The following is a 25,044-nucleotide window of genomic DNA, read 5'->3' on the forward strand; positions in this document are numbered from 1 at the left end:
TTATATATACAGATATGGCTCACCAAAGTGAGGTTCAACAAAGAATGATTTAGAGGAAAAGAAAGAGGACATTTTTAGAGGGAAGTAGGACGCCTTTGAAGTCTATTCCACAGTTTTAACAGGCTCCCACTGCAGGAAAATGAAGGAAAAATGGTTGAAGGAGAAAGGGAGAACTCTACAGGGAGAAAATGACTCAAGTATGATGCATTCAATTTGACACATTTGCATGTTTTGCATCTCATCCTATCTTATTCCCCACGAAGGAGATAAATTACCTATTCACTATAATTAGCTGTTGTACATAGATGATTGAAACCTATAGGTTCAATGAAATTTAATTACGTCTGAAGCAGTCGCCTTGTGTTGAATGAGTTTGCAGTGATTCAGCAGGTTTGTGCAGGTTGTTTTGAAAGCGAGTATTGGAGGTGGGAGGTAGATGTCTGCTTATCTTTCTCAAAGAAACCAAACATATGTCAACCATCACTGAAGGTTATGTACTTTTTATGGCTGGCTGTCTCCTTAATGCAACAGAATTAGATGCTCTCGTTTTAATGTTGTTTTTCTCCTGGCAGTTTTTCAGTGCTTTCTGTGTCAATCTGCAGGCAGCTCAAAGGCATGCAAATGTTTCAGAAGATTTGATCTCTAGCTGTTTATTTATTGTTTTAGAGCATTGTTCGTGCAGATGATTTTTATTGTTGCAATTCCGAACAACATAAACACACTGAATTTCTTTAGGCCTCTTCAGATGAGACTAGCTTTTCCTGAGGAGGGTTAAGTGCTTTTTCAGACATACTTTGTGATTTTAATGTCCAAATTCAACATTTTATTTTAAGATTATATTATATAATTCAGAACCTCCAGGAAACCTGTGATTGTGGCATTTTTTTTTTACAGTGCATCTCCATTCTTTTTATTAATATCATGATTCAAATAATTAAAGCTAATCAATCATACACCTTCATTATAGATTTAGATTTGTTCCTCCCATTCATATCCAATTTAAAAAGAAAATTCAGCAGCATTTTATATGATCCTCACATTAATTAATTTCTTCCAAACACATACGCACACACACCTATGTGTGTGTTTGTTTGTGTATGTGTGTGTGTGTGTGTGTGTGTGTGTGTATTCCTTTTTTTTTCAATTCCGAGTTTATATCTCGAAATTCTAAATTCATCTCACAATTCTGACTTTTTCACAGAATTTCCTCATGAAAAAAAATAGATATAATTGCAACTTTTTATCACCTTGCAATTTGCGAGTTTACATCTCACAATTTAGACTTCTCAAAATTGCATGTTCATATCTCGCAATTTTGCATTTGTATTCGGACAATTCTGAGGAAGAAAAGTCAGAATTGTGAGAATTAATCTCAGAATTGCATGAAAAATTTCCCTTTTTTATTTTATTATCCCATGGCAGAAACAAGCTTTCATAGTACTGGTACATAGTCAAATGCCCTTTATTAAACAAGTGTGACTCAGACATTGTTTAGAGACCTACTTCCATCCAAATGCTTCATTTTCAGTTCATTTTTCTCTTCTCATCTCTTTCTGTCTTTCAGTTGATTAAAATCACCAAAAGCAGAATTACCTCTGCAGTGATCTGCCCTAAAGCCTTCATAGCATTAAATAGGCTCAGTCAGGAGATTTCACTCCTAATTAAATTACTTCAGCGGATGTCCTATTCACCAGTCCAGGTGTGTGTGAAGGGATTTATGCCATCCTTGCATCAGACTGAATGCCCTCATCACCCATAGGGAGATGATCCATCACCCTGCACATATGTGCTTTGGGTGGCTTTAGAATTCAAGCACTCCCACCTCAGGATAAAAATGTAGGTTACCATAAATAACATAAATGCACCTCAAATTACATTTTAACTATGTGGCTGCATTAACAAAAACAAAAGCTTCACATTTCAAAAGCTTCACATTTCTGCTTGTAAAGTGTGAACCAGATTTTAAATCTAATATTACCGCAATGAACAAATGATTCCCTTGAGTCTGTTCTGAAACGGTCATTAAGTAACAATTTTGAGAAGCCCATTCAAACCCTGATGATTTAAGATAAGAATAATGTACAGATTTACAGCCGGCTATGCCCTCGAGGGGCCGATTTACATTAGAAAGGCACACAAAGGATTTCATTTAGATGAGTGATAGTCTTATTATGTTCCCTGAAGACTAAACACCATTCACTCTTGTGTTTACATGTATCACATACAGCTGAGGGTGAGCAATATTTTGTTTTCTATTTTTACTCTATGGAGCACATCTGTCGCAAACTGTCGATTACAAAAGGCAATGTTGTTCTTTAGATTAAAAAGACACTTACCATGGAAATTCATCAGCCCGGTTTGATAAAAAGTTTAATAATGGAGCACATCTGTTGCATATACAGTCAGTTGCCAAAGACAATAGTTTAGACTTGTTTCTCAGTTAAAAAAATAAATTAATTACAAAATGAATACAATGTTGAATATCTTATTTAATGATTTTTTATATAAAAAAAAAAATACATAAATAATCTATCAAAGTACATCTGAAAGGCAGAGGCGACAGAGCAAGTTTTTACTTCCACTGGGTTTCCCACACAAAACACTATAGCAGAATAGTAATTTGGACCAGAACGCATAATGTCATCTCATGGTAATGAAAACTAAATTATATTCCATTACACTGAACAGACTTGCTTAGCTTCTCTGAATGTCATCTTGTCGTCCGCGTGCTCTCCATCAAAGCCTTGTTGAACAGATGGATGATGTCATTGGCTATTCTGTGATCATTACACGGCTCTGGGCACAGTCATCGTCCAGCGCGGAGGGGGCTCCAGATCCAGACGGCAGTGGAATCCAGTTTCCAGGTGTTGTGAAGATGCGGAGCAGGAGACGGGCTGCAGTCTGTGATCACCCAGCCCCAGCTGCAGACGGATACACACACAGCCATCCGCAGCGTGGAGAGGAACATACACTGACACACAAGAAGGCTGGCATTTTGGAAGAAAAAAAGTGAAGTATACCTGATAACAAACGCCTGTCTGGCAGGTAATGTTTGCTTTCTGTGCCACAGCATTGAAGGTTTTGAATAAGGATGTGAGACTGTGTTTTCTGGGTGAAGGACGCCTTACATGTGTTTTGTGTGTTTGGATATTGCAGTGATCACCCACAGCAGTATTTAATGTATTCCTGTTCCTAATATCGAATTAGAAACAGAATGTTTTGTTTGGTTATATGCTGGGCAGATTGTCTGCATTGCTAGAATGTGTGTGTGTGTGTGTGTGGTGCAGGTAGTATACGGTGGTGTTTGCCCCCTCCAAGGGTGGCTGATGGAAGAATAGTGTGTGTGTGTGTGTGTGTGTTTGTGTGTGTGTGTATATATATATATATATATATATATATTCAGCTGTTCCATTACAGGAATACATTTCCTTTTAAAATATAAAGGCCACCTTTTCTATTTCTGTTATGTATTGCACCTTGTATACCTGATGCAAATAACATTATTATGTATTATTATTATTATTGGCTTATAAAAGTGACAGTTTTACATTTTTAAGAGCAATTTCAGGTACCTGGCCTGCAGTGGGTGGAACGATGTTGTAAAAGTACAGCAGATTGTAATAGTCTGCAGCATACTACAGGGAATTTCTTTCTGAAAACCGTGTTCAGTATTAATGTTGTGAGCATGTTTGCGTTACTTCTTGATTTGCATAACTGGTTTAGTGAATACAGCTGTGTGTTTCCTTAAAATCATGCCTTTTCTGAGGGTATTTGAGAGGTTGTTCTCTGATCCTGTTGTGACGTGACGTCGGACAGGTGTTGTTCTGTCTCAGTCTGTTAGCACGTGGTGCATCATGCAGCAAGATCTGAAGATTGGCCTCTCCCAATCTGAACAGTACAGCAAGACTAGAGCAAATGACATTTTTGAGTGTGCGAGAGATAAAAACAGGTGAAGTGAAATGTTCAGCCATCATGATATGTGTTTACAGTGTGTCATTGTAATTCACATGGTCACTTTTTCTTTAGGTCCAGCATTTCCCTTTCTCTCACATTCTCGCCACACCAGCTTCCGTTTGTTACCATGACAACCCTTTCATCCCACCACCTTCTCTCCATCTCCCAACCCATCCATCAAAAGATGGTCTTCAATCCCTCATTTGCTCCCTCTTTCCCTGTATCTCCCCCGCAATAATAGCCCCTACCAGGATAGCAGTGTTTACTTTAATGTCTCTGAATAATTCATATCATTTATCATCAGCTCATAGACAAAAGAGCTGATCAAATAATTGGATGGGTGTTCAAATAGCAGTTTTACTTGCACTGCATAATTCTACATATCTCTTCTCAACGTGAAATGTTTTAAAGAGATATACTGTGTTGTGTTTACTGCAATAAGGAACATGGTTTGGAGAATACAGTATCAGTTGCTTCTGTTGAGCTTTACAATATGATCAAGTGCAAATATTTTCTACACCAAACTGCATTTTAAAACAGGAAGAAGTGTTTACAGCAGGTGGCTACAGGTGTGGGTGCACTGCAGTACCAGTTGGTGCTCTTAAGGAATGTTTTTATCATTTAGCAAGTTTTATGCATATAAATGCATGCCAGTTTTTTTTTGTTTGTTTTTTTTTATGTATAAATATATATCTATAGATATTTCTAAAAATTTTAACTCAATTGTGCATCTTTTTTGTGTTTGTCTTGATTGCATATACCAACCCGATCTGACAGCAATTCGTACATTTTTCACAAGGTGGCTTATTCATACGAATTCGTACGACCACACTCGCACAAATTTATATGATTGTTGCCAAATCGTACGTATTTTACGAGTTGCACAATTCATATGAATTTGTACGAATGACCTTCACCTAACCCCGCCCCTAAACCTAACCGTCAATGGGGTTTAGACAAATCGTATAAAATCGTACGAGTGAGGTCGTACAAATTCGTACGTACAAGCCACCTCGTAAAATACGTACAAATTGGTTGTGAGATAGCGTTGCATATACCCATACAGCAAAAATAAAAAAATCCAAATATATTTTTAAATATATTTCAAAATGTGCAAAAAATATATATTTACTAAAATATATTTCAAAATATTTATATACTTAGCCAGCATGCCAAGATGAACATTTAGTCTTAGTTGTGAAAAGCAATGTTTGTTTGTGTCTGTAACTATGACTCTATGAGTTTGCAGCATCGAGGAACAAAGAAACTGTAGTGCTCCCTCCTCCCTGTTAACATCGGCTGGAGTAAAGCAGAACTGTGGCTGATTTAAGCCATCTGCTTGCAGTATAAACATCAAGGGAGTAAAAACCATAGAATGAATGTCCAGTTTGCACAAAACAAGGGTTAATGGAAGTGCGTATACTGCAGCATGTCTCTAATAATCAGAGCATCATGAAAAGCGAGAGGGAAATCTCCCGAGCTTTCCATCTGAATTTGCAGCAGCAACAATAAGTCAATTCTCATTAATATTCCAGCCACGTTTCACGCCTCTGAGGCGTGCAACATTTCATACAACAAACATGAACCTGAATGTCAAAGGTTTCTTGTGTTTTCCAGTCAGGTGCTCTGCAGTAGCGATGTTCTTTTAAATCACAGAAAATATTTGTACTAGAAAGTAAATTATGGATCTGAATCTGACAAGAATTATAATCATTTAATTTGCTATGCTTTGATGTCATTTTTCATACGAGTGGTGAGAGACACTCAGATTACGCTCTCTAATTTCATATTCTAGTGATTTAAGGCAAAGGCAATAACATAATTTAATGAGATCATTTAGATCAGAGATGTAATGTCACTTATTACCCCCAGTCACTTCACATTGAAAAACAGATCTCTGATACCGAAATTCAAGCAGATCAGATTTTGTGTATTGATAGTTGTCCTATTGAAAGTGAACAAGTGTTCTGTCTGCCCTGTGCCTGCAAGAATCTGAGAATCTGAAGACTAGTATTCATGTTCTCACATTTATTCGCTTTCTGCTGAGCATTAAACTGCAAGGTTGACTTTAGTTGTGTGGGGAGACCATTTATTTTTGCTGAATGGGGGCAAAATCCGATCGTAGCTATGTGAGACCTAGTTTTTGGAATATTTTTGTTTTTTGGCCCATTATTTCTGAATTTAGCAAATGTTTGTTTACTTTCATTAGTGTAACACATGAGAGTAGAAGTTCTTAGATTTCTTGTAACCTGCAAATATACATATACAGGTGCTGGTCATATAATTAGAATATCATCAAAAAGTTGATTTAATTCCATTCAGAAAGTGAAACTTGTATATTATATTCATTCATTACACACAGACTGATATATTTCAAATGTTTTTTCTTTTAATTTTAATGATTATAACTGAAAACGAAGGAAAATCCCAAATTCAGTATCTCAGAAAATTTGAATATAACTTAAGACCAATACAAAGAAAGGATTTTTAGAAATCTTGGCCAACTAAAAAGTATAAAAATGAAAAGTATGAGCATGTACAGCACTCAATACTTAGTTGGAGCTCCTTTTGCCTGAATTACAGCAGCAGTGCGGCGTGGCATGGAGTCGATCAGTCTGTGGCACTGCTCAGGTGTTATGAGAGCCCAAGTTGCTCTGATAGTGGCCTTCAGCTCTTCTGTATTGTTGGGTCTGGCATATCTTATCTTCCTCTTCACAATACCCCATAGATTTTCTAAGGGGTTAAGGTCAGGCGAGTTTGCTGGCCAATTAAGAACAGGAATACCATGGTTTTTAAACCAGATACTGGTAGCTTTGGCACTGTGTGCAGGTGCCAAGTCCTGTTGGAAAATGAAATCTGCATCTCCATAAAGTTGGTCAGCAGCAGGAAGCATGAAGTGCTCTAAAACTTCATGGTATACGGCTGTGTTGACCTTGGACCTCAGAAAACACAGTGGACCAACACCAGGAGATGACATAGCACCCCAAACCATCACTGACTGTGAAAACTTTACACTGGACCTCAAGCAACGTGGATTGTGTGCCTCTCCTCTCTTCCTCCAGACTCTGGGACCCTGATATCCAAAGGAAATGCAACGTTTACTTTCATTAGAGCACATAACTTTGGACCACTCAGCTGCATTCCAGTCCTTTTTGAAGCGAGACGCTTCTGACACTGTCTGTTGTTCAAGAGTGGCTTGTCACAAGGAATTCGACAGCTGAAACCCATGTCTTGCATACATCTTTGTGTAGTGGTTACTGAAGCACTGACTCCAGCTGCAGTGCACTCTTTGTGAATCTCCCCCACATTTTTGAATGGGTTTTGTTTCACAATCCTCTCCAGTGTGCGATTATCCCTATTGATTTGCAATGACCTTTTGTGTCTTGTCCTCCTTGCGCAAGGTGTCAATGATCGTCTTTTGGACAACTGTCAAGTCACCACTCTTCCCCATGATTGTGTACCCTACAGAACTAGACTGAGAGACTATTTAAAGGCCTTTGCAGGTGTTTTGAGTTAATTAGTTTATTAAAGTGTGGCACAGGGTGTCTTCAATATTGAACCTTTTCACAATATTCTAATTTTCTGAGATACTGAATTTGGGATTTTCCTTAGTTGTCAGTTAATTAATCATTTTAAATTGTAATAATATTGGGTTTTTTTTTTATTCAGCAGAAATCAAATAAATAAATTTTAAAAAATTACCAACTCAAAACTGTACAATAATATTTGCTATACTATACACTGCACATACATATATAAAATCATTAAAAAAAACTATGAATCACTGTGCATCTTGTTTATTGGTGCAAATAAGTTTCAGGAGTTAAATTGGGCATTTTCAATTTGAATGCTTCACAATCTTGAATATATCAGCTATACTGTCATCTCTCGTGGACCACCACAAAACTGTTTTACTGTGATTCTGTGACTCAAAAATCATTGTCCCTATGAGGTGTTCTTGATGCACAACAAAGACAGCTTGCTTTGTTTTTGTTATCCATTGTTCTCATTGTGTGTTTTTTTTCTCATGGTGTATTTTACCCCTGGCTGTGGTGAGAGAACACTGATTTTAGCTGCACACTGCAGCATTGAAGAGGCTTCACAAACACAGGTTTGAAGAGGCTTTGTCTGTAATGTGCAGCAGTTAGACTGACTCTTTTGTCTGTGTTTGGTGGAGGGTGTTCAGTAGGAAGATCTAAGCTGCACTTTGAAGGTACCAGGATATGTCAGTGTGCCTGAAGACAAGAAAGAGGGGGGAGAGAAAAGAATAGAAGTGTAATATAAAGTGTTTTATGAAAATGCCTGAGGACTGGGTTTTAATCTTATATGTCATCCAGGTGGATGCTGCACACTGGTGGTGGATGAGGAGATACCCCTTGACTATGTAAGCGCTTTGAGTGTCTAGAAAAGCGCTATATAAATGTAAAGAATTATTATTATTATTATGTCAGGATTACTCTGCTGTTTGGATTTAAATACTTTTTGGATTTAAATTTGATTTTTGGATAGTCCAAACTGATCTTTATACTCTTGAGTAGAACATAAAAGAAGATTTTTTTAAGAATGTTCTTGTCACTGTTGTCAAAAAGAGGCACATAAGACTTATAAGCCTTCTGAAGTCATATAAGAGCCTAATGTGGGGAACAAGTCAGTGTTAGTATTATTTATATGCTATTATATATATATATATATATTTTTTTTTTTTTTTTATAAAATTTTATTTTATATTTTCGTTTTCATATAAATTTTTGTCATTGTTTTATTTCTTGTCAAGTTTTACATCTAATATTTATATTTTGTTTTATTTTAGGATCAAACCAAAATGTAAGTCATTAATCACTGATAATCCAGTGAGCTGTAAATTTCTGTGAGTTTATTATCAGTGAATTTATGATTTCCATCTAATTCATGAATAAATCATTCTGTGAACTAAATCAAATTCAACATTTAAATGAGCTGAAATAGTCATTCAGGTTTGGAACAAATGACAGTGAGTATTTTTAAGTGAGCTATGCATTTAAATATTCAGTGTAGCAGCAACAAATGAATTGTTTGCATTTAAAATGTGAAAACCATTGAATGGGAACATGACGACAGTAATTATTATCAATATGTTTGTAATTCAAGTGGAAATGATTCATTCTTTTTTCAGATAAAGTTATTCCCTCAAGGTTTTATTTTAGTATGCCATCGTAATGAAGATCTGATGTATGTACATTATACATGAACACGCATTGATCTTATCCTTTTATTGCAGTGAAATGGAATTCAATTACCGGAACAAGGCTTGGATCAGTTTTCTGCAGTTATCTTGTATTTCAGGCTTTCTGACATTTCAAACATTTAGATGGTGATTATTCCCTTGTTCTTAGTCTAAATTTAGATGCCTATCTGTATCTCCTCTTCTTGCAGAAACCGGTTACATCGATCCGGTGCTCATAGAAAAATACAACACACCTGGGTTCGTGGGTTGCTTGTCCAGAGTGCAGTTCAACAGCATTGCTCCTCTGAAAGCCGCTCTCAGGTCCCGCGGTTCGGCGCCCGTCTCGCACCAGGGGAAACTGGTGGAATCCAACTGCGGTGCATCACCCCTCACGATCCCACCCATGTCTGCTGCAACCGACCCGTGGCACCTAGACGCAGGTGAGCATAATTAAACAAGCCAAATATGAATAAAAAGAGGTATTGCAATCCCCAAAATGCACTGAAATCTCTCAGTCCTGCATCATTTCCTATGAGTGGTGTAAAAGACATTTAATTCTTAGTGCTAGTTTATTGATTGCAGCATTGCATTGCATTGACCTGACCAATGAGATCTGCCCACAGTTAACCTCTTTATAGAAATCCTCCTAAATGTGCATCTTTTCATTGTATTGCGTTCAGTCTGATTTAAACATAAAAAATTCAATACAGCAGTAGCACTATTCGACTAAACATTACAACATAAACAGGCCTTTCTTTACTACGTCCTCTCAATCTAAAAAGGTCAATGGCCAGTTAATGGGCAAAATGGCTTCTGTAAAGACCAGTATGCTTTGGTCAGATATAAGTGCATTGGGTATCTGACAAACATGTTCTAAAGAATTATGTTTCATCACATTTGTTTCTTTGAAAAATCCACTTGTAGATGTAAATCATTTGGCATAGAGAAAATGATTCATTCTCTTCTCAGACACATCAGACTGTTTTCACATGTATTCAATTTCAGTCTATCAAGGTTATTATAGTTAAGTAAAACTATATAGACATGTAATTATTATAATTATTGTGATCTCCTACAGGTGCTGATTTCCCCTTCAATGAGGAAAGAGTGATACCGGATGGAGTAAACAGGAATTCAGCTATAATAGGAGGTGAGATGGAAACATGTTCATATCTAATTCAGATGAACAATTACTTCAAGTTATCTATCCTTTTATGCATAAAAGGAGTATTTCAAAAATTCGCTGAAAATTAACTCGTCCTCAGGCCATCCGAGTTTCTTCATCAGAACAGATTCGGGTAAATACAACACTTGCTCAGAAATGTATCCTGTGCAGTGAACGGGTGCCATCAGAATGAGAGTCTGCATGACTCCAGTCCATCAGTGAACATCTTATGGAATGAAAGCTGTGTTTGCAATAAAACAAATCCATCACTGAATCCTTTTTAACTTCAGACCATTGCTTCCAGTCTTCTATCCATATTGATTTCTTAAGTGAAAAGGTCATCTGAATTAGGAGAGAAATATGCACAGATACACTGTTTACAAGCAAATACAGTCCAAAACAAAACAAAATATGTATGTGAATGGATTTTGTATTTGAGGGGACAACAAGGGAATGGACTTGTTATTATATGAGGAAATTTTATTTTGGAAAAGGTTTTAAAATTAAAAATGTCTTGATGGATTTCTTTATTTCAAACATGCAACTTTTCTCTTCACCTGATGTTAACTGATCGACTGTCATGTGGATTACTTGTAAATTATTGTGATGTTTTTATCAGCTGTTTGGAGTCTCATTCTGACGGCACCCAGTCACTGCAGAGGATCCATTGTTGGGCATGTGATGCAATCTTAAATTTGACCAAATCTGTTCTGATGAAGAAACTCAAACTCACCTACATCTTTGGATGGCTATAGGATCAGTGCATTTTCAGCACGCTTTCTTTTCAACAGTGGTGATTTTATTTTCCTTGCAGGTATCATTGCAGTGGTGATCTTCTCTATTCTGTGCACGCTGGTGTTTCTGATTCGGTACATGTTCCGCCATAAAGGCACCTACCACACCAACGAGGCCAAAGGGGGAGAGTCGTCAGAGTCAGCCGACGCGGCCATTATGGGCACCGAGCCAAATTTCACAGAGACCATAGATGAAAGCAAGAAAGAATGGTTCATATAATGGGCATACAGACTCTTTCAGAATCTTTTTTTGAGTATCAGAACTAATGTTTTGGGATCAAGCTCATCGCCAGTTTGAGAAACTGACTGTAAATAGTGACTGGCTTGTCTCTTTCTATTGTGTTTTGGCAAAAGTCTTTTAAGTATGTAATCTCTGGATCACATGTTAATAAATCATTTCACTATGTGTGTGTGTGCTTTTTTTTTTACAGAAACATAATTATTTGACAAAATCCTCTTTTATGGAAAATTGTAATGTAAGTTTAAGCATTTTCTTCACGTGTTCATTTTCTCAATCTTACGAAAAGTCCTTGTGTGGAAAATGTTTAGACAGACTGTAGTTGTTAAACACTCTGTATGAATATGTTTTATTTAATTTATTACACCAATGACAGAGATATTTAAAGATGACATCAGATCAGCGAGGGAGGGAAAAAAACAAGGCATGCGTCAAGAATTATGTCAAATCGACTCTGTTTGTAGCCTTCTGCACAGCTATGCTCATTTATTTCTTGTGGAAGCCTTCAGATTACTGTCCCTTGCCAAACACCTCTCAGTCTTAAGTATTTGTTTTGCTGAAGGCATGTGCGTATCATGGCATAAAGATGTTATTTTGAGAGATCATTTTGTCTGTGATTCATTTATGCAGGCTGTGGTAAAGCATTGGCATAGTGGCATCTATTTGGCAGATGAAAATGCAAATATGTATCATCAGTGTTGGTCATTTCAGATGAAGAAGGTGGGACTACTAACAACCAATTTAATGACGTAATTCAAGGTGCCTTTAGGATTCAGCCAGCCGTCTGTGGAGAATTTACTTTGGTAAAATAGGTAATAGAAGAATCCCAACCAATCAAATGGCTGTTTGAATTTATATGATATATCTGTCTGAGAAGAAAGTAGACAACATATATATATATATGAGTTTAGAAGTGTTCCGAACAGCAATGTTAAATAAATGTTTAGAATGGAAAAATTTATTTTATATGTATGCTGCAGCATTTTCAGAATTTATTGCACTGTGCATTTTGTGAAATTACTTTCGACATGTTAAAAACTTTATTAAGTATTAGTGACTTTTTGAATAAAATGTTGAATAAAACATCATTTACATACAAATTATCCATTCTCTCAGAGGCTGGTTCACAGAAGGATTAAAAAAAAAACTGAAATTGCTCAACCTCAGATTTATATGTGATGCCTTTTTTTTTTTTTTTTTTGGTTATAAATATCAAGGTTTAGCTTTATGACACATGTATCATGTATTGGAATAATTCTGAGTCTCTGATCTGAAAGCTCATTATAATTATCTCATAGAGATGTCAATTTATTTTGATCATTGTCAAATCAGTTCTCTTGTTAATGTGGTTTTGCAAAAAAAAAAAAAGAATCCAGTGGACATGCATCATCTTATAAATTTGATTAATATCATTTTTTGGATGGTTTTGGTAACGTTAAAAGGATTGGAAGGGTCTGTTTTCACAATCACATCACAGACTATAACCATGTTAATTATTATTATTTTTTATATAATTATTAATTTTAATTTTAACAAATGTACCTTTTGAAGAGGATAATAAGGCAGTCATTCGAATGTGAAAGTATCTTGATGAGTCACACTTTCATATTCTAATATCAAGTTCTTCAGCCCTCTTTTACATTGAAACTGTAAACATTGTTTATTGTAAGGTTAGTTCAGATTCACAATCAATGAAATATATGAATATATTTTTGTGAGGATATTTTGTAGATGACCTAGCATTTCATTGTGTCTCATCTACATGTGTATTAGAAGGAAGCCTGGATTTTGTTCTCAGGATCTGTGAAGAAAGAAGTACTTTAATCAGTTTAACTGTCCCTTTTCATTCACCTTTAACACTATTATTCTTTAGACATGTTGAATTTATGTTTTGTGAAGGTGCTTTGTTTCTTTTTGTGTTTCTTGTTATAAGGAAACCCGTTTTTATTATTTATTGAACACAGCTCAGTTCTTCTGCCTCTCATATGTCACATGGATAGGCCTCTTTATTAAATATATAGATTTTGTAAAAATTTTTGATCACATCAGTTCAAGAAGCCTTTGACATTGTATTGTTTAAGGGTAAATATACAAGTAAACATGTTTAAACAATATGATATATTTACTCATCTGTATCTCGTGTTATGATTGCATTCTACTCATGTATTCAACTTGTTTTAATGGCAGCATGACCACTATATGTGAAATTGTACATACTGTACTTTAAACTATTGTGCAATATCACAATTGTATTTTCTCCTGGGGGCATATTTTTTACCTTTTGTTAAGATGTTGACAAGTCAGGAATGAATAGTACGAAACTTTTTATATTTAGAGCAACTCAGTTCTCGACTGGCTGTTTAACGTAAGATATTTGTACTGACCTCTTTTCATCCATCTCATTACTTTGTGAGGACTGAGTGCAAAAGAAGAGAATCCCTCATTCATGTGGCTATTCTTATGGGAAGGGAATAAAAAGAAGTACCTAACAAATGTTTGGCGTGTAGGTTTTTTTTTTTTTTTTTTTTTTTTTTTTTTAATGTCAGCTATTCAGATGGGACTTCAGATGTTACTGTTACTTCGAGTTGATAGTCCCCATATGAACCTACATTATTAGACATTTATTGTATGTAGCCTACTTGAGACAACTAAAACTATTTTATAAAATGAATTCTGCGTAACACAAAAATAGATAAAGACGGATGTTGGATGTGGATACTGCATGGTATGCATGCATATAAAGCTCAAGTCCATAATAAAGTGTAAACTAGGGGTCTCTTATATTGACATGTTGTGATGACTCTTATATAACGGAATTCAGTCAGCTGCTCGAGCATCACAGGCTGCGTTAACTCTTGGCGTTAGCAGAAGACCTGTATCAAGATGTTGTCCATTTCTAGGACACAGCCCTGCCTGGTAAGATTAGAATAAATGTTTTTGGGAAGTTTTTGGGGGGGACATGTCGATTAGAACACGTAGTCACATAAAGAAGAGACGGTTTATTTGAATAGATGATCGTTTTACATCAAACTGCTTTGACTAAGATGATGTCAGTTACTGTTCGTATCGTCTTTTCTTGTCGTCTGTCTTTCGCTCGTTTTGTTTTATTAGGTCACACTAGTTCCCTTTCACTTATATGCTGTTGCGGCTAAAAGATAATGTAGACGTGTTTTCATATTTCATATATTTTGGAACCTCTTTTGTTTGGGTTCAGTAGGTTCAGTTTAAAAGTTGTTAATGCATTTAAAGTATTGCAAATATATGTCATTTATTCTTTCTATTCATCAAAGTATCCTGAAAAAAAATCATGGTTTGCACAAAAATAGTAAGGAGCATTTCTGATAATAATAAGAAATATTTGTTGAGCAACAAATCATCATATTAGAATGATTTCTGAATGAATATTCCACTGATGACAGAAGTGCTGCCCGCCCCCCCGCCCCCCCCCCCCCCCCCACCCCCTCCAATCAAATAAATGTACATGAACATTTAAGAATAAACGTCTTTCAAAAACATAAATAAATCTGACTGACCTCGAACTTTTTCTGGTAGTGTAAATATTCAATTATCCATTATTTAATTAATAATAATTTAAATATATATTTAAATACTATAATTATATATATTTATATATAAATGTATATTTATGTAACTTATAAATTTAATTATCGGTATAATTAAAGCTGCAGTAGGTAACTTTTGTAAAAAAAAATATTTTTTACATATTTGTTAAACCTGTCATTATGTCCTGACAGTAGAATATGAGACAGAAAATCTGTGAAAAAAAAGCTCCTCTGGCTCCTCCCAGTGCTCCTATTGCCATTTGCAGAAATACCATCGCTCCCGGTAAGAAACAACCAATCAGAGCTGCAGTCCGTAACTTTGTTTGTCTTCAAAATGTAGAAAAAGAATATAATAAGCGAGTACACCATGAATCCATTTCCCAAACCGTGTTTTTAGCTTGTCCTGAATCACTAGGGTGCACCTATAATAAGTGTTTATATTCTGACTATTTTAGATTGCTTCGGGGAAACCGCGGCGGAGTAACCCAGTACCTTTGTGATTCTTCATAGACATAAACAGAGAGAAGTAGTTCCGGCTACGATGTTCTTCCGCAAGACGCAAGCAGTTCTGTTTATAAACCGCCAGAGCGTCAAAAGTTCCCTACCGCAGCTTTAATAATATACAAAATGTATAACTTAAATATTTGTTCAAATATTTTTTGTTCATAAATTAAGATTATATTCTGATTCCATCTGTTTGTCTAAATAGTTCACGCTAAAAAAAATATGTCTCTTAATGGGTGTTTAAATCAGATTTAGTAGAGAGATCGACTTGAAAGAGCCTTTTTTTTTACTCTTGCAGATGCCTCGCTGAAGCTGTTTGTAACTACAGTAAATCTGCAGCACTGCTCAAAATCAACCTGATTTTAGTCTCCATATCCATTACGATCAGCACAAAGATTCAGCAAGTGCAAAATGCCACGATCAAAGGAAATTCCAGAAGATGTGAAAGAAAAGATCATTTTTTACCATAAGTCTGGCAAGGGTTACAAAGCTGTTTCTAAAATTATGGGACTGCATCGATCCACTGTAAGAACTATAATCTCCAAATGGAAAACACATGGAACAGTGATGAATCGTCCCAGGAGTGGTCGACCCACAAAAATTTCACCACGGACACAACGTAAAATCATCCAAGAAGTCGCAAAGAAACCTGGAATAACGTCAAAAGAACTGCAGGCTTCTCTTGCTTTAGCCAAAGTCAAAGTTCATGACTCTACAATCCGACGGAAACTGGGCCAAATGAGAAAACTCAAGATGGTATCAAAGCAAAAAACACTGCAGGAAAAGAATAGAAATGCTTGTGTCTTGTTTGAAAATAATCTCCAGGATGATTCCCAAGTTTATGGAGAAAGTCCTATAAAAACAGAAGTGGCAGAAGTGGAAGTTTTTATTTGATAAGAGTCCAGTGTAAAACAAACAGGCATACTGTAAGCCAAAGTATATTGATTAAAAAAAGAAAATCTATTTTCTACCTGTATTCACCTCATGGTGACTATTTTTTTAATATTATTATTATTTTTTTTTTTTTGTTGTTGCTGTGTCAGGTATAAATACAGTACTTGAACTCACTGTATAAGGACTAAAAAATAATAAAATGACTCATCTATAGTACTATCCCTTTGCAAAGGAAATAAAAAAAAGCATGCCTGTCAATTAACTGTCATGCATTTTATTTGAAATTCAGCTACATTTGTGTTATGACTTCAACTGGATTATTACTAGGTGGGAACTGGAGTTTTGTTTAGCCTTAGTGAGCCATTTGCCAGGTTCTAGTGTCTAGCAGAAGCAGAGCTATTACTTTGGTTAAAGGGATAGTCACTCAAAAATGAAAATTCAGAAATTTACTTCACCCTAAATTTGTTCCAAACCTTTTTATTTCTTTTTTTCTTTCTTTCTTTATTTATTTATTTATTCATTCATTCATTCATTCATTCATTTATTTATTTATTTTCTGTTGAGCACAGAAGATGTTCTGATGAATGTTAGCATTGACTCTTATAGTATGATAATAAAAAGAGAGAGAGAGAGAGAGAGAATTTGTAATGGCTACCGTCAACTGTTTGGTTACAAGCATATCAAAATATCTTCTTGAAACTAAATGTTTATCCAATAAATTAGTTGGAAAGTCTGTGGGGGGAACCCTGGACTGAAAAAGCTTGCGTTAGTGATCACCGGGTGTCGCTGTATCCGTCAGTGAACACTAGAGGTCGCTGTATTTGTCTTCGCTGTAGTGTATGACGCTTCACTCGCTCTACTGAATTCATTTCCCAATAATCTCCAGCAGCAGAGAGCAAAGACCTCAACATTGCAGACGGTCACGCTATAGTTGTTTGTTGTATGAAGTTTACTTTGAATTAATATGCCCTACGTGTCACTTTACGATGTACCTGTAGCTAACCAGCATTGCAGTTGTCTTAAAAGCAGTCATTAAAACTTTTTGATCTAGCCCATAGGGATTTAATGCAAAAGTAGAGAAATGTGACTCACTTTCACCTTAACTATTCTTTGTTTTGACCCCTCTGGAAACATAATGAAAGCCTAGTGTAAATTATTTCACTTTAGTAGATAAAATGGTGAGCAGACAGAATTGTATTTTGGTTTGCTGTGAAAATGCCAGAGTAATCCCACATTAATGAATGTGGGCTATTAGGTCAGGAAGTCTAGCCTTCAACTAAGAAGGTTCAAGGTGACCAGGCGTTCACAATCTGTTTACAGTATAATAACCATAATTAAGTTAAAAAATCAGTGTCCTCTTCAGCCATCTGCCTCTATTATGTCACCATAAGCTGGGCTGATCCTAAAAGTGTGACACCACTCCTTCTAGTTTATTTCTCCTGCTATAAAACCAGAGTAGCTTTGTCCTTTATTGTTGAGTAGAATCCGGTGTTTTAAAATCTGCTTTATTATTTGCTTCCTCAAATAATAAAATAAGCAAAAAATTAATTAAATAACCTAATAACCTAATTAATAAAAAAAACTGCCGGTTTAAGGTCCTGCCATAACATCTCAATTGGGTTAAAGCCAGGAGGACTTGGACTAAGGCCTTACCAGAACTTTAATTTTGCTTTCTTTGACCCATTCAGGGGTTTACTTACTTTTGCTGAATAGTCCAGTGGTGCTTGGGCTTCAACTTGTGTGGACACTCTCCTTTAGGATTTTCTGGTAGAGAGCAAAAATCATTTTTTCCTCAGTTATTGCAAGTTGCCTGGCTGAAGCAGCAAAGCATCCCTAAAGCAGCACACTGCCACACAAATGCATATTTTGGCTTGTGCTACCAGTTATTACATAAGGAAATGTATCCCTGCGTTAAGAAATGGTCTTTCTAGTGTTCAATTGAATGTTTTTCTTCTTGCATCAAAAAACAATGTTCTCAACCAGTTCCATATAGTCCAATTCATATTTTGATCTCTCTCAAGATTGATTTTACAATACAGGCTGCATTAAAGCTGCAGTAGGTAACTTTTGTAAATATATATTTTTTACATATTTGTTAAACCTGTCATTATTTCCTGACAGTAGAATATGAGACAGATAATCTGTGGAAAAAAAATCAAGCTCTGGCTCCTCCCAGTGCTCCTATTGCCATTTGCAGAAATACCATCGCTCCCGTTAAGAAACAACCAATCAGAGCTGCGGTCCGTAACTTTGTTTGTGTTCAAAATGTAGAAAAATTTATATAATAAGCGAGTACACCATGAATCCATTTTCCAAACCGTGTTTTTGGCTTGTCCTCAATCACTAGGGTGCACCTATAATAAGTGTTTATATTCAGACTATTTTAGATTGCTTCAGGGGTACCGCGGTGGAGTAACCCAGTACCTTTGTGATTCTTCATAGACATAAAAAGAGAGAAGTAGTTCCGGCTACAATGTTCTTCCGCAAGACGCAAGCAGTTCTGTTTATAAGCGTCAAAAGTTCCCTACCGCAGCTTTAATGTCAGTGAAGCCATGCAATACTGCTATTGTTCCTTTATGAAATGTTTTAAAATCGCTGCACTGATGATAGGAACAGTGTAAAATGTTGTCTTTTCTACTGTCATTTACTACTAAATATTGGCACTTTGTGGTGAATAGTTGCAACAACATATGGGAAGCCGTAGTGTTTCAGAGAAATGTTGGCAGGTTGCTTATATTCCCATTGTATTTATCTAATTAAATTACTTAATACATCATATCATTAAACAAAACAATGTATTCTGCCCTATAAGTTCCAAGTAAGATCACAGGTATAGATTAAATATATTTAGCTTTCATTGCTAATGTATTGATACTGTTTACAAATGTTGTGGTAAAATTAGTGATTACCTTGAAATGGTCATACATTGGGTTATGAATCTTTGGGTTGACAGGGCCAGGGAGTCATTTTCTTTTTAATTAAGATATTTTAAATACTTCCCCGAATGAATCGTAGGCAAGAAAATCAATGTAAAAATGGCACCAGTTTATCTTGTAGAAAATAATGAAAGTTTACATGCACTGAAAATATTTTATTTCAGTTGTGGTCATGTAATGTTGCCGAATGCTCAAGCTTGTTTGACTTGAGAACTTTGAATTATGATTGTGAATGAAATGTGCTATATTTCTGAACTTGTCTTGCTTCACCAAGACCAGCAATTATACAGTCAACAGTGTTAAATCAATCAATCAATCAATCACCTTTATTTATATAGCGCTTTAAACAAAATACATTGCGTCAAAGCACTGAACAACATTCATTTGGAAAACAGTGTCTCAATAATGCAAAATGATAGTTAAAGGCAGTTCATCATTGAATTCAGCTATGTCATCTCTGTTCAGTTTAAATAGTGTCTATGCATTTATTTGCAATCAAGTCAATGATATCGCTGTAGATGAAGTGACCCCAACTAAGCAAGCTAGAGGTGACAGCGGCAAGGAACCGAAACTCCATCGGTGACAGAATGGAGAAAAAAACCTTGGGAGAAACCAGGCTCAGTTGGGGGGTCAGTTCTCCTCTGACCAGACGAAACCAGTAGTTCAATTCCAGGCTGCAGCAAAGTCAGACTGTGCAGAAGAATCATCTGTTTCCTGTGGTCTTGTCCCGGTGGTCATCTGAGACAAAGTCTTTACAGGGGATCTGTATCTGGGGCTCTAGTTGTCCTGGTCTCCGCTGTCTTTCAGGGCAGTAGAGGTCCTTTCTAGGTGCTGATCCACCTTCTGGTCTGGATACGTACTGGATCCGGGCGACTGCAGTGACCCTCTGATCTGGATACGGACTGGATCTGGTGGCTACGGTGACCTCGGAATAAGACAGAAACAGACAAATATTAGCGTAGATGCCATTCTTCTAATGATGTAGAAAGTACGGTGTTATGTGAAGTGTTCCGGTTCCGGTTTACCTAATTAATGCAGCCTAAAAATCCTTTAACGGATTTGGATATTAAAAGCATATTAGTATGTTATGTGTATGCCAGGTTAAAGAGATGGGTCTTTAATCTAGATTTAAACTGCAAGAGTGTGTCTGCCTCCCGAACAATGTTAGGTAGGTTATTCCAGAGTTTAGGCGCCAAATAGGAAAAGGATCTGCCGCCTGCAGTTGATTTTGATATTCTAGGTATTATCAAATTGCCTGAGTTTTGAGAACGTAGCGAACGAAGAGGAGTATAATATAAAAGGAGCTCATTCAAATACTGAGGTGCTAAACCATTCAGGGCTTTATAAGTAATAAGCAATATTTTAAAATCTATACGATGTTTGATAGGGAGCCAGTGCAGTGTGGACAGGACCGGGCTGATATGGTCATACTTCCTGGTTCTAGTAAGAACTCTTGCTGCTGCATTTTGGACTAGCTGTAGTTTGTTTACCAAGCGTGCAGAACAACCACCCAATAAAGCATTACAATAGTCTAACCTTGAAGTCATAAATGCATGGATTAACATTTCTGCATTTGACATTGAGAGCATAGGCCGTAATTTAGATATATTTTGAGATGGAAAAATGCAGTTTTACAAATGCTAGAAACGTGGCTTTCTAAGGAAAGATTGCGATCAAGTAGCACACCTAGGTTCCTAACTGATGACGAAGAATTGACAGAGCAACCATCAAGTCTTAGACAGTGTTCTAGGTTAATACAAGCAGAGTTTTTAGGCCCTATGATTTACACCTCTGTTTTTTCTGAATTTAGAAGTAAGAAATTACTCGTCATCCAATTTTTTATATCGACTATGCATTCCATTAGTTTTTCAAATTGGTGTGTTTCACCGGGCTGCGAGGAAATATAGAGCTGAGTATCATCAGCATAACAGTGAAAGCTAACACCATGTTTCCTGATGATATCTCCCAAGGGTAACATATAAAGCGTGAAGAGTAGCGGCCCTAGTACTGAGCCTTGAGGTACTCCATACTGCACCTGTGATCGATATGATACATCTTCATTCACTGCTACGAACTGATGGCGGTCATATAAGTTAGGGCTGCACGATTCTGGATAAATTGAGAATCACGATTTTTTTATCTCATATAGAGATCACGATTCTCCTACGATTCTTTATTATTATTATTACTATTAACATTATCATTATCACAAGTATATAAATTAATTATTTTATTTTGCAAGGATTCTTTAAATTGATCAAGTGTGACAAAGACATTTATAACAAAATATTTCTATTACACACAATTATTGTTCTTCTGAACTTTCTATCAAAGAAACCTGAAAAAAATCTACTCATCTGTTTTCAACATAATAATAATAATGTTTTTTTTTTGAATGGCAAAACAGCATATTAGAATGATTTCTGAAGATCATGTGACACTGAAGACTGGAGTAATGATGCTGAAAATACAGCTGCACACCACAGAAATAAATTACATTTTAAAATAAATTCAAGTGAAAGCAGTTATTTTAAATGGTAAAAATATTTCAAAACTTTACTGTTTTTGCTGTACTTTGGATCAGATAAATATAGTTTGGTGAGCAGAAGAGACTTTAAAAAAACATTACACATCTTATGGTTCAAAAACTTTGGTATATACACTGGTAGTGTATATATAATATATTTAAAACCCCAGTTTTTTAATATTAGAATGATGAAAAAGTTGTTTAGATCACTGATTCAACGACTCACTCATAAACCTACTACACTTGTTTCATTTCTGGATGAATCAGCGTTTTTGAACGATTCTCTTGAATGAAAAATTAATTCATTGACAAATAAATTAAGACACTTGTCGCCACCTATTGGTGAAACAATGCAATCGACACAAACGTTATTTAAAGCGCAGTACTTTCAACAGGGGATTTGTTATATTTTGATCGCTGCCATATAGACATCAATGTTTATATTTAAACTATAAACTTTATCCCAGTATTTCTGTGATAATATAAATGACTGTAAGACAGATATAATACTGTGTAGTTGAAAAGACTGTTTGTGAAGATCAGGGGCGATTCTAAGATTTTGATTTTAGGGGGGCTCAGCCCCCAATAAGGGTATGATTAAAAAAATATTATTTTACTATTAGGGTAGGGTTGTATACTACTAACCTTATTGCAATCCACTATTCCATTGTATTCCCTGTATTTCATATATGGGAGTAGGAGTACTGACTGAGCCATATATAACACTGTAAAAAAACTAACACAGTTTTTTAGATGTGACCAGTCACTGGAAAATTTTGAATTGGGAATGTAGATTTTTTTTTATTTTTTTTTACAATAAAGACTTCCTGATTCAGCATTAGGACATTCATGTTTATCCTTTGATGATACCACTGCTTTTTCTTATGAAATGTACGTGGAAATTGGCAGAAAATTAAAACAACATAAGGGTTCAATAACTGCAATGAATCTTGGGAACACAGTGGTATTGTGTGTGTGTGTGTGAGGCTGTCTGTTCTATTCTCACCTGACTGTTGCTCATTTGCAGACCTACTCCCGCACGACAAAAAAAATGTTGTATATCCATCTACAATGAAATATAAATTATTATATTTTATTTTTATTATTATTATTATTAATTTTTAGCTTTTTAGCCTTTATAATCAACAATACGGTTGGTTTTAACATCAAGTCAGCCCCTGAACATTTATTTCATTTCAAATCATTTAACTAACCAGCTAATATTCATTAAGAATATAGACAAAACATGTATTAATGTAATTGTCTATTGGCAATATGTTTAATCTGTTCTATATTTATTTATATTTATTAAAAATAACATCATTATCAATTTGCCACTTCTATAAATCAATTACTTAAAAAAAAAAAAAAAAATCACAGATCCCTTTAGCCTACTCTTACTCTAATATATGTATCATGATACACTAATGATTAATTATTACTTAATACAAAATTATGTTTAATAATAGAAAACAAAATAACTCCACATGATGTTTCTCTTTCTGTGCCATTTAGTACTTTCAGACAATGATGTGTGTCGTTAATAATTTATTTTGCATGGCTGCATAATGTAATGCCGAAATACACAATAATATGTTTTCAATTTCAAAAAGTAAATTAAAATAAATCATGATCGTTTTCTAAAGTATGTTTTCATGGGTGTTAATCGCTTCATTTTTTGTTGGAAGAAAAAAAAATCTGTCACACTGTGATAAAGGCTGAAAGTGAACGCAGCGAAGACGTACTGGTATTGGATGCGAGAACACACACACCACACGCACACACGCACGCACACACACACACACACGCGCACACGCACACACACACACGCACCTTGTACTCTCTGATGTTCGCTCTGCTCGGCGCCCCTGTGGATTGAAAAACGCGCTGAATCCATGCAGACTCAGATAAGGGGAGGAGCCGGAACTTGATGCAGCTTGCCACCGTCTCAAATGAGATTTTAAAGGGGACTGAAGCGATCACTAATTAATTAATCAAATAATTTTAAGGGGGGCTGGGCATAAGTTTAGGGGGGGCTGAAGCCCCCCTAAAAAGGGCCTAGCGACGCCCCTGGTGAAGATGTTTTTCTTAACCAAACATGGTAAGAGCTCTCTCTGTGTCAGCGGCAGTGCGCGCACGGATTTGAATGATCCGGTAAGACTTTGTCAAAGGTTTAACAGACTCGGGGAATCGTCGTCTTTTAGAAATGAGATCGAGAGGGTGTCTGAATCGAGATCGCGATCTTTTAACGATTAATCGTGCAGCTCTAATATAAGTACGATTTAAACCATGCTAATGCACTTCCACTGATGCCAACAAAGTGTTCAAGTCTATGCAAAAGAATGTTGTGGTCAATTGTGTCAAACGCAGCACTAAGATCCAATAAAACTAATAGAGATATACACCCACGATCAGATGATAAGAGCAGATCATTTGTAACTCTAAGGAGAGCAGTCTCAGTACTATGATACGGTCTAAATCCTGACTGGAAATCCTCAAATATACAATTTTTCTCTAAATATTTTATTTTTTGAAATTAAAGCGAAATGTTTGCTTTTTCACAAATACCTTGCTGAAGTGGTTGGTTGGACACCCCATCTGAAGACAGCAAGCACTACTCCTTAGCCATTAAATAGACATGAAGCTACCAGCACACAGAGTCTGAAAATATGGCACAATCAGATGAAATTTCAAAGATAGAAAGATATCAAAGAAAAGATCATAAGTCTGGTAAGGGTTACAAGTCCATTTCAAAGATTACAGGACTCCACCAATCCACATTCAGATCAATAATCTGCAAATAGAAAACACTTGGAACAGTTCTGAATCTTCCCAGAAGTTGTCAGCCATCGAATATCTCTACAGAGGCTGAACGTAAAATAATCATGGAGTTTTCAGAAGTAAAATGAACAGGCCTAAAAATATTAATCAATATTGTTATTCCTGCGGAAATAAAATAAAATATAAAATCTGCTATTTATTTTAATTTGGGTTATGATTGGTTGGGATCTGTGCAATGACATCCATCTGTTTCCTTTCAAATGTTTTTATATTGATGCATTTTCAATAAATTAATAAATAAATGTCATAGATATTTTATAATTATTAGATATGAGCAACATAAAACATTCTTAGACACTTAATAGTACTCAACAACATTATCATATACTGTAGACCTGTTTGTTTCTTTTTGTAACAGTAGAATTGTGTGTAATGTGAAGAAGAGGACATTGTATTTTAACAATATGCATTCAATAATTATATCA

The 25,044-nt window shown here is 35.7% G+C and overlaps 1 protein-coding gene and 1 long non-coding RNA gene across 2 annotated transcripts in view; both read left to right on the forward strand.

The window, feature by feature from the left end:
• Positions 1-11,956, forward strand: part of LOC127946186 (contactin-associated protein-like 2) — a 361,215-nt gene extending 349,259 nt beyond the window's left edge. The window contains exons 22-24 of the mRNA XM_052542554.1: positions 9,367-9,597; positions 10,236-10,307; positions 11,137-11,956. Of these exons, the coding sequence (XP_052398514.1) occupies positions 9,367-9,597; positions 10,236-10,307; positions 11,137-11,336 (503 nt within the window). The 3' untranslated portion in view covers positions 11,337-11,956. The remainder of the gene's footprint in view (positions 1-9,366; positions 9,598-10,235; positions 10,308-11,136) is intronic.
• A 2,218-nt stretch (positions 11,957-14,174) lies between these two features.
• On the forward strand, positions 14,175-16,573 carry LOC127946513 (uncharacterized). Its single transcript, XR_008151109.1, has 2 exons — positions 14,175-14,270; positions 15,720-16,573. It is a non-coding gene; the product is annotated as an uncharacterized LOC127946513 (long non-coding RNA).
• Positions 16,574-25,044: the final 8,471 nt, after the last annotated feature.

This window comes from Carassius gibelio, chromosome A24 (genome assembly GCF_023724105.1).
Source record: "Carassius gibelio isolate Cgi1373 ecotype wild population from Czech Republic chromosome A24, carGib1.2-hapl.c, whole genome shotgun sequence".
Lineage (NCBI taxonomy): Eukaryota > Metazoa > Chordata > Actinopteri > Cypriniformes > Cyprinidae > Carassius > Carassius gibelio.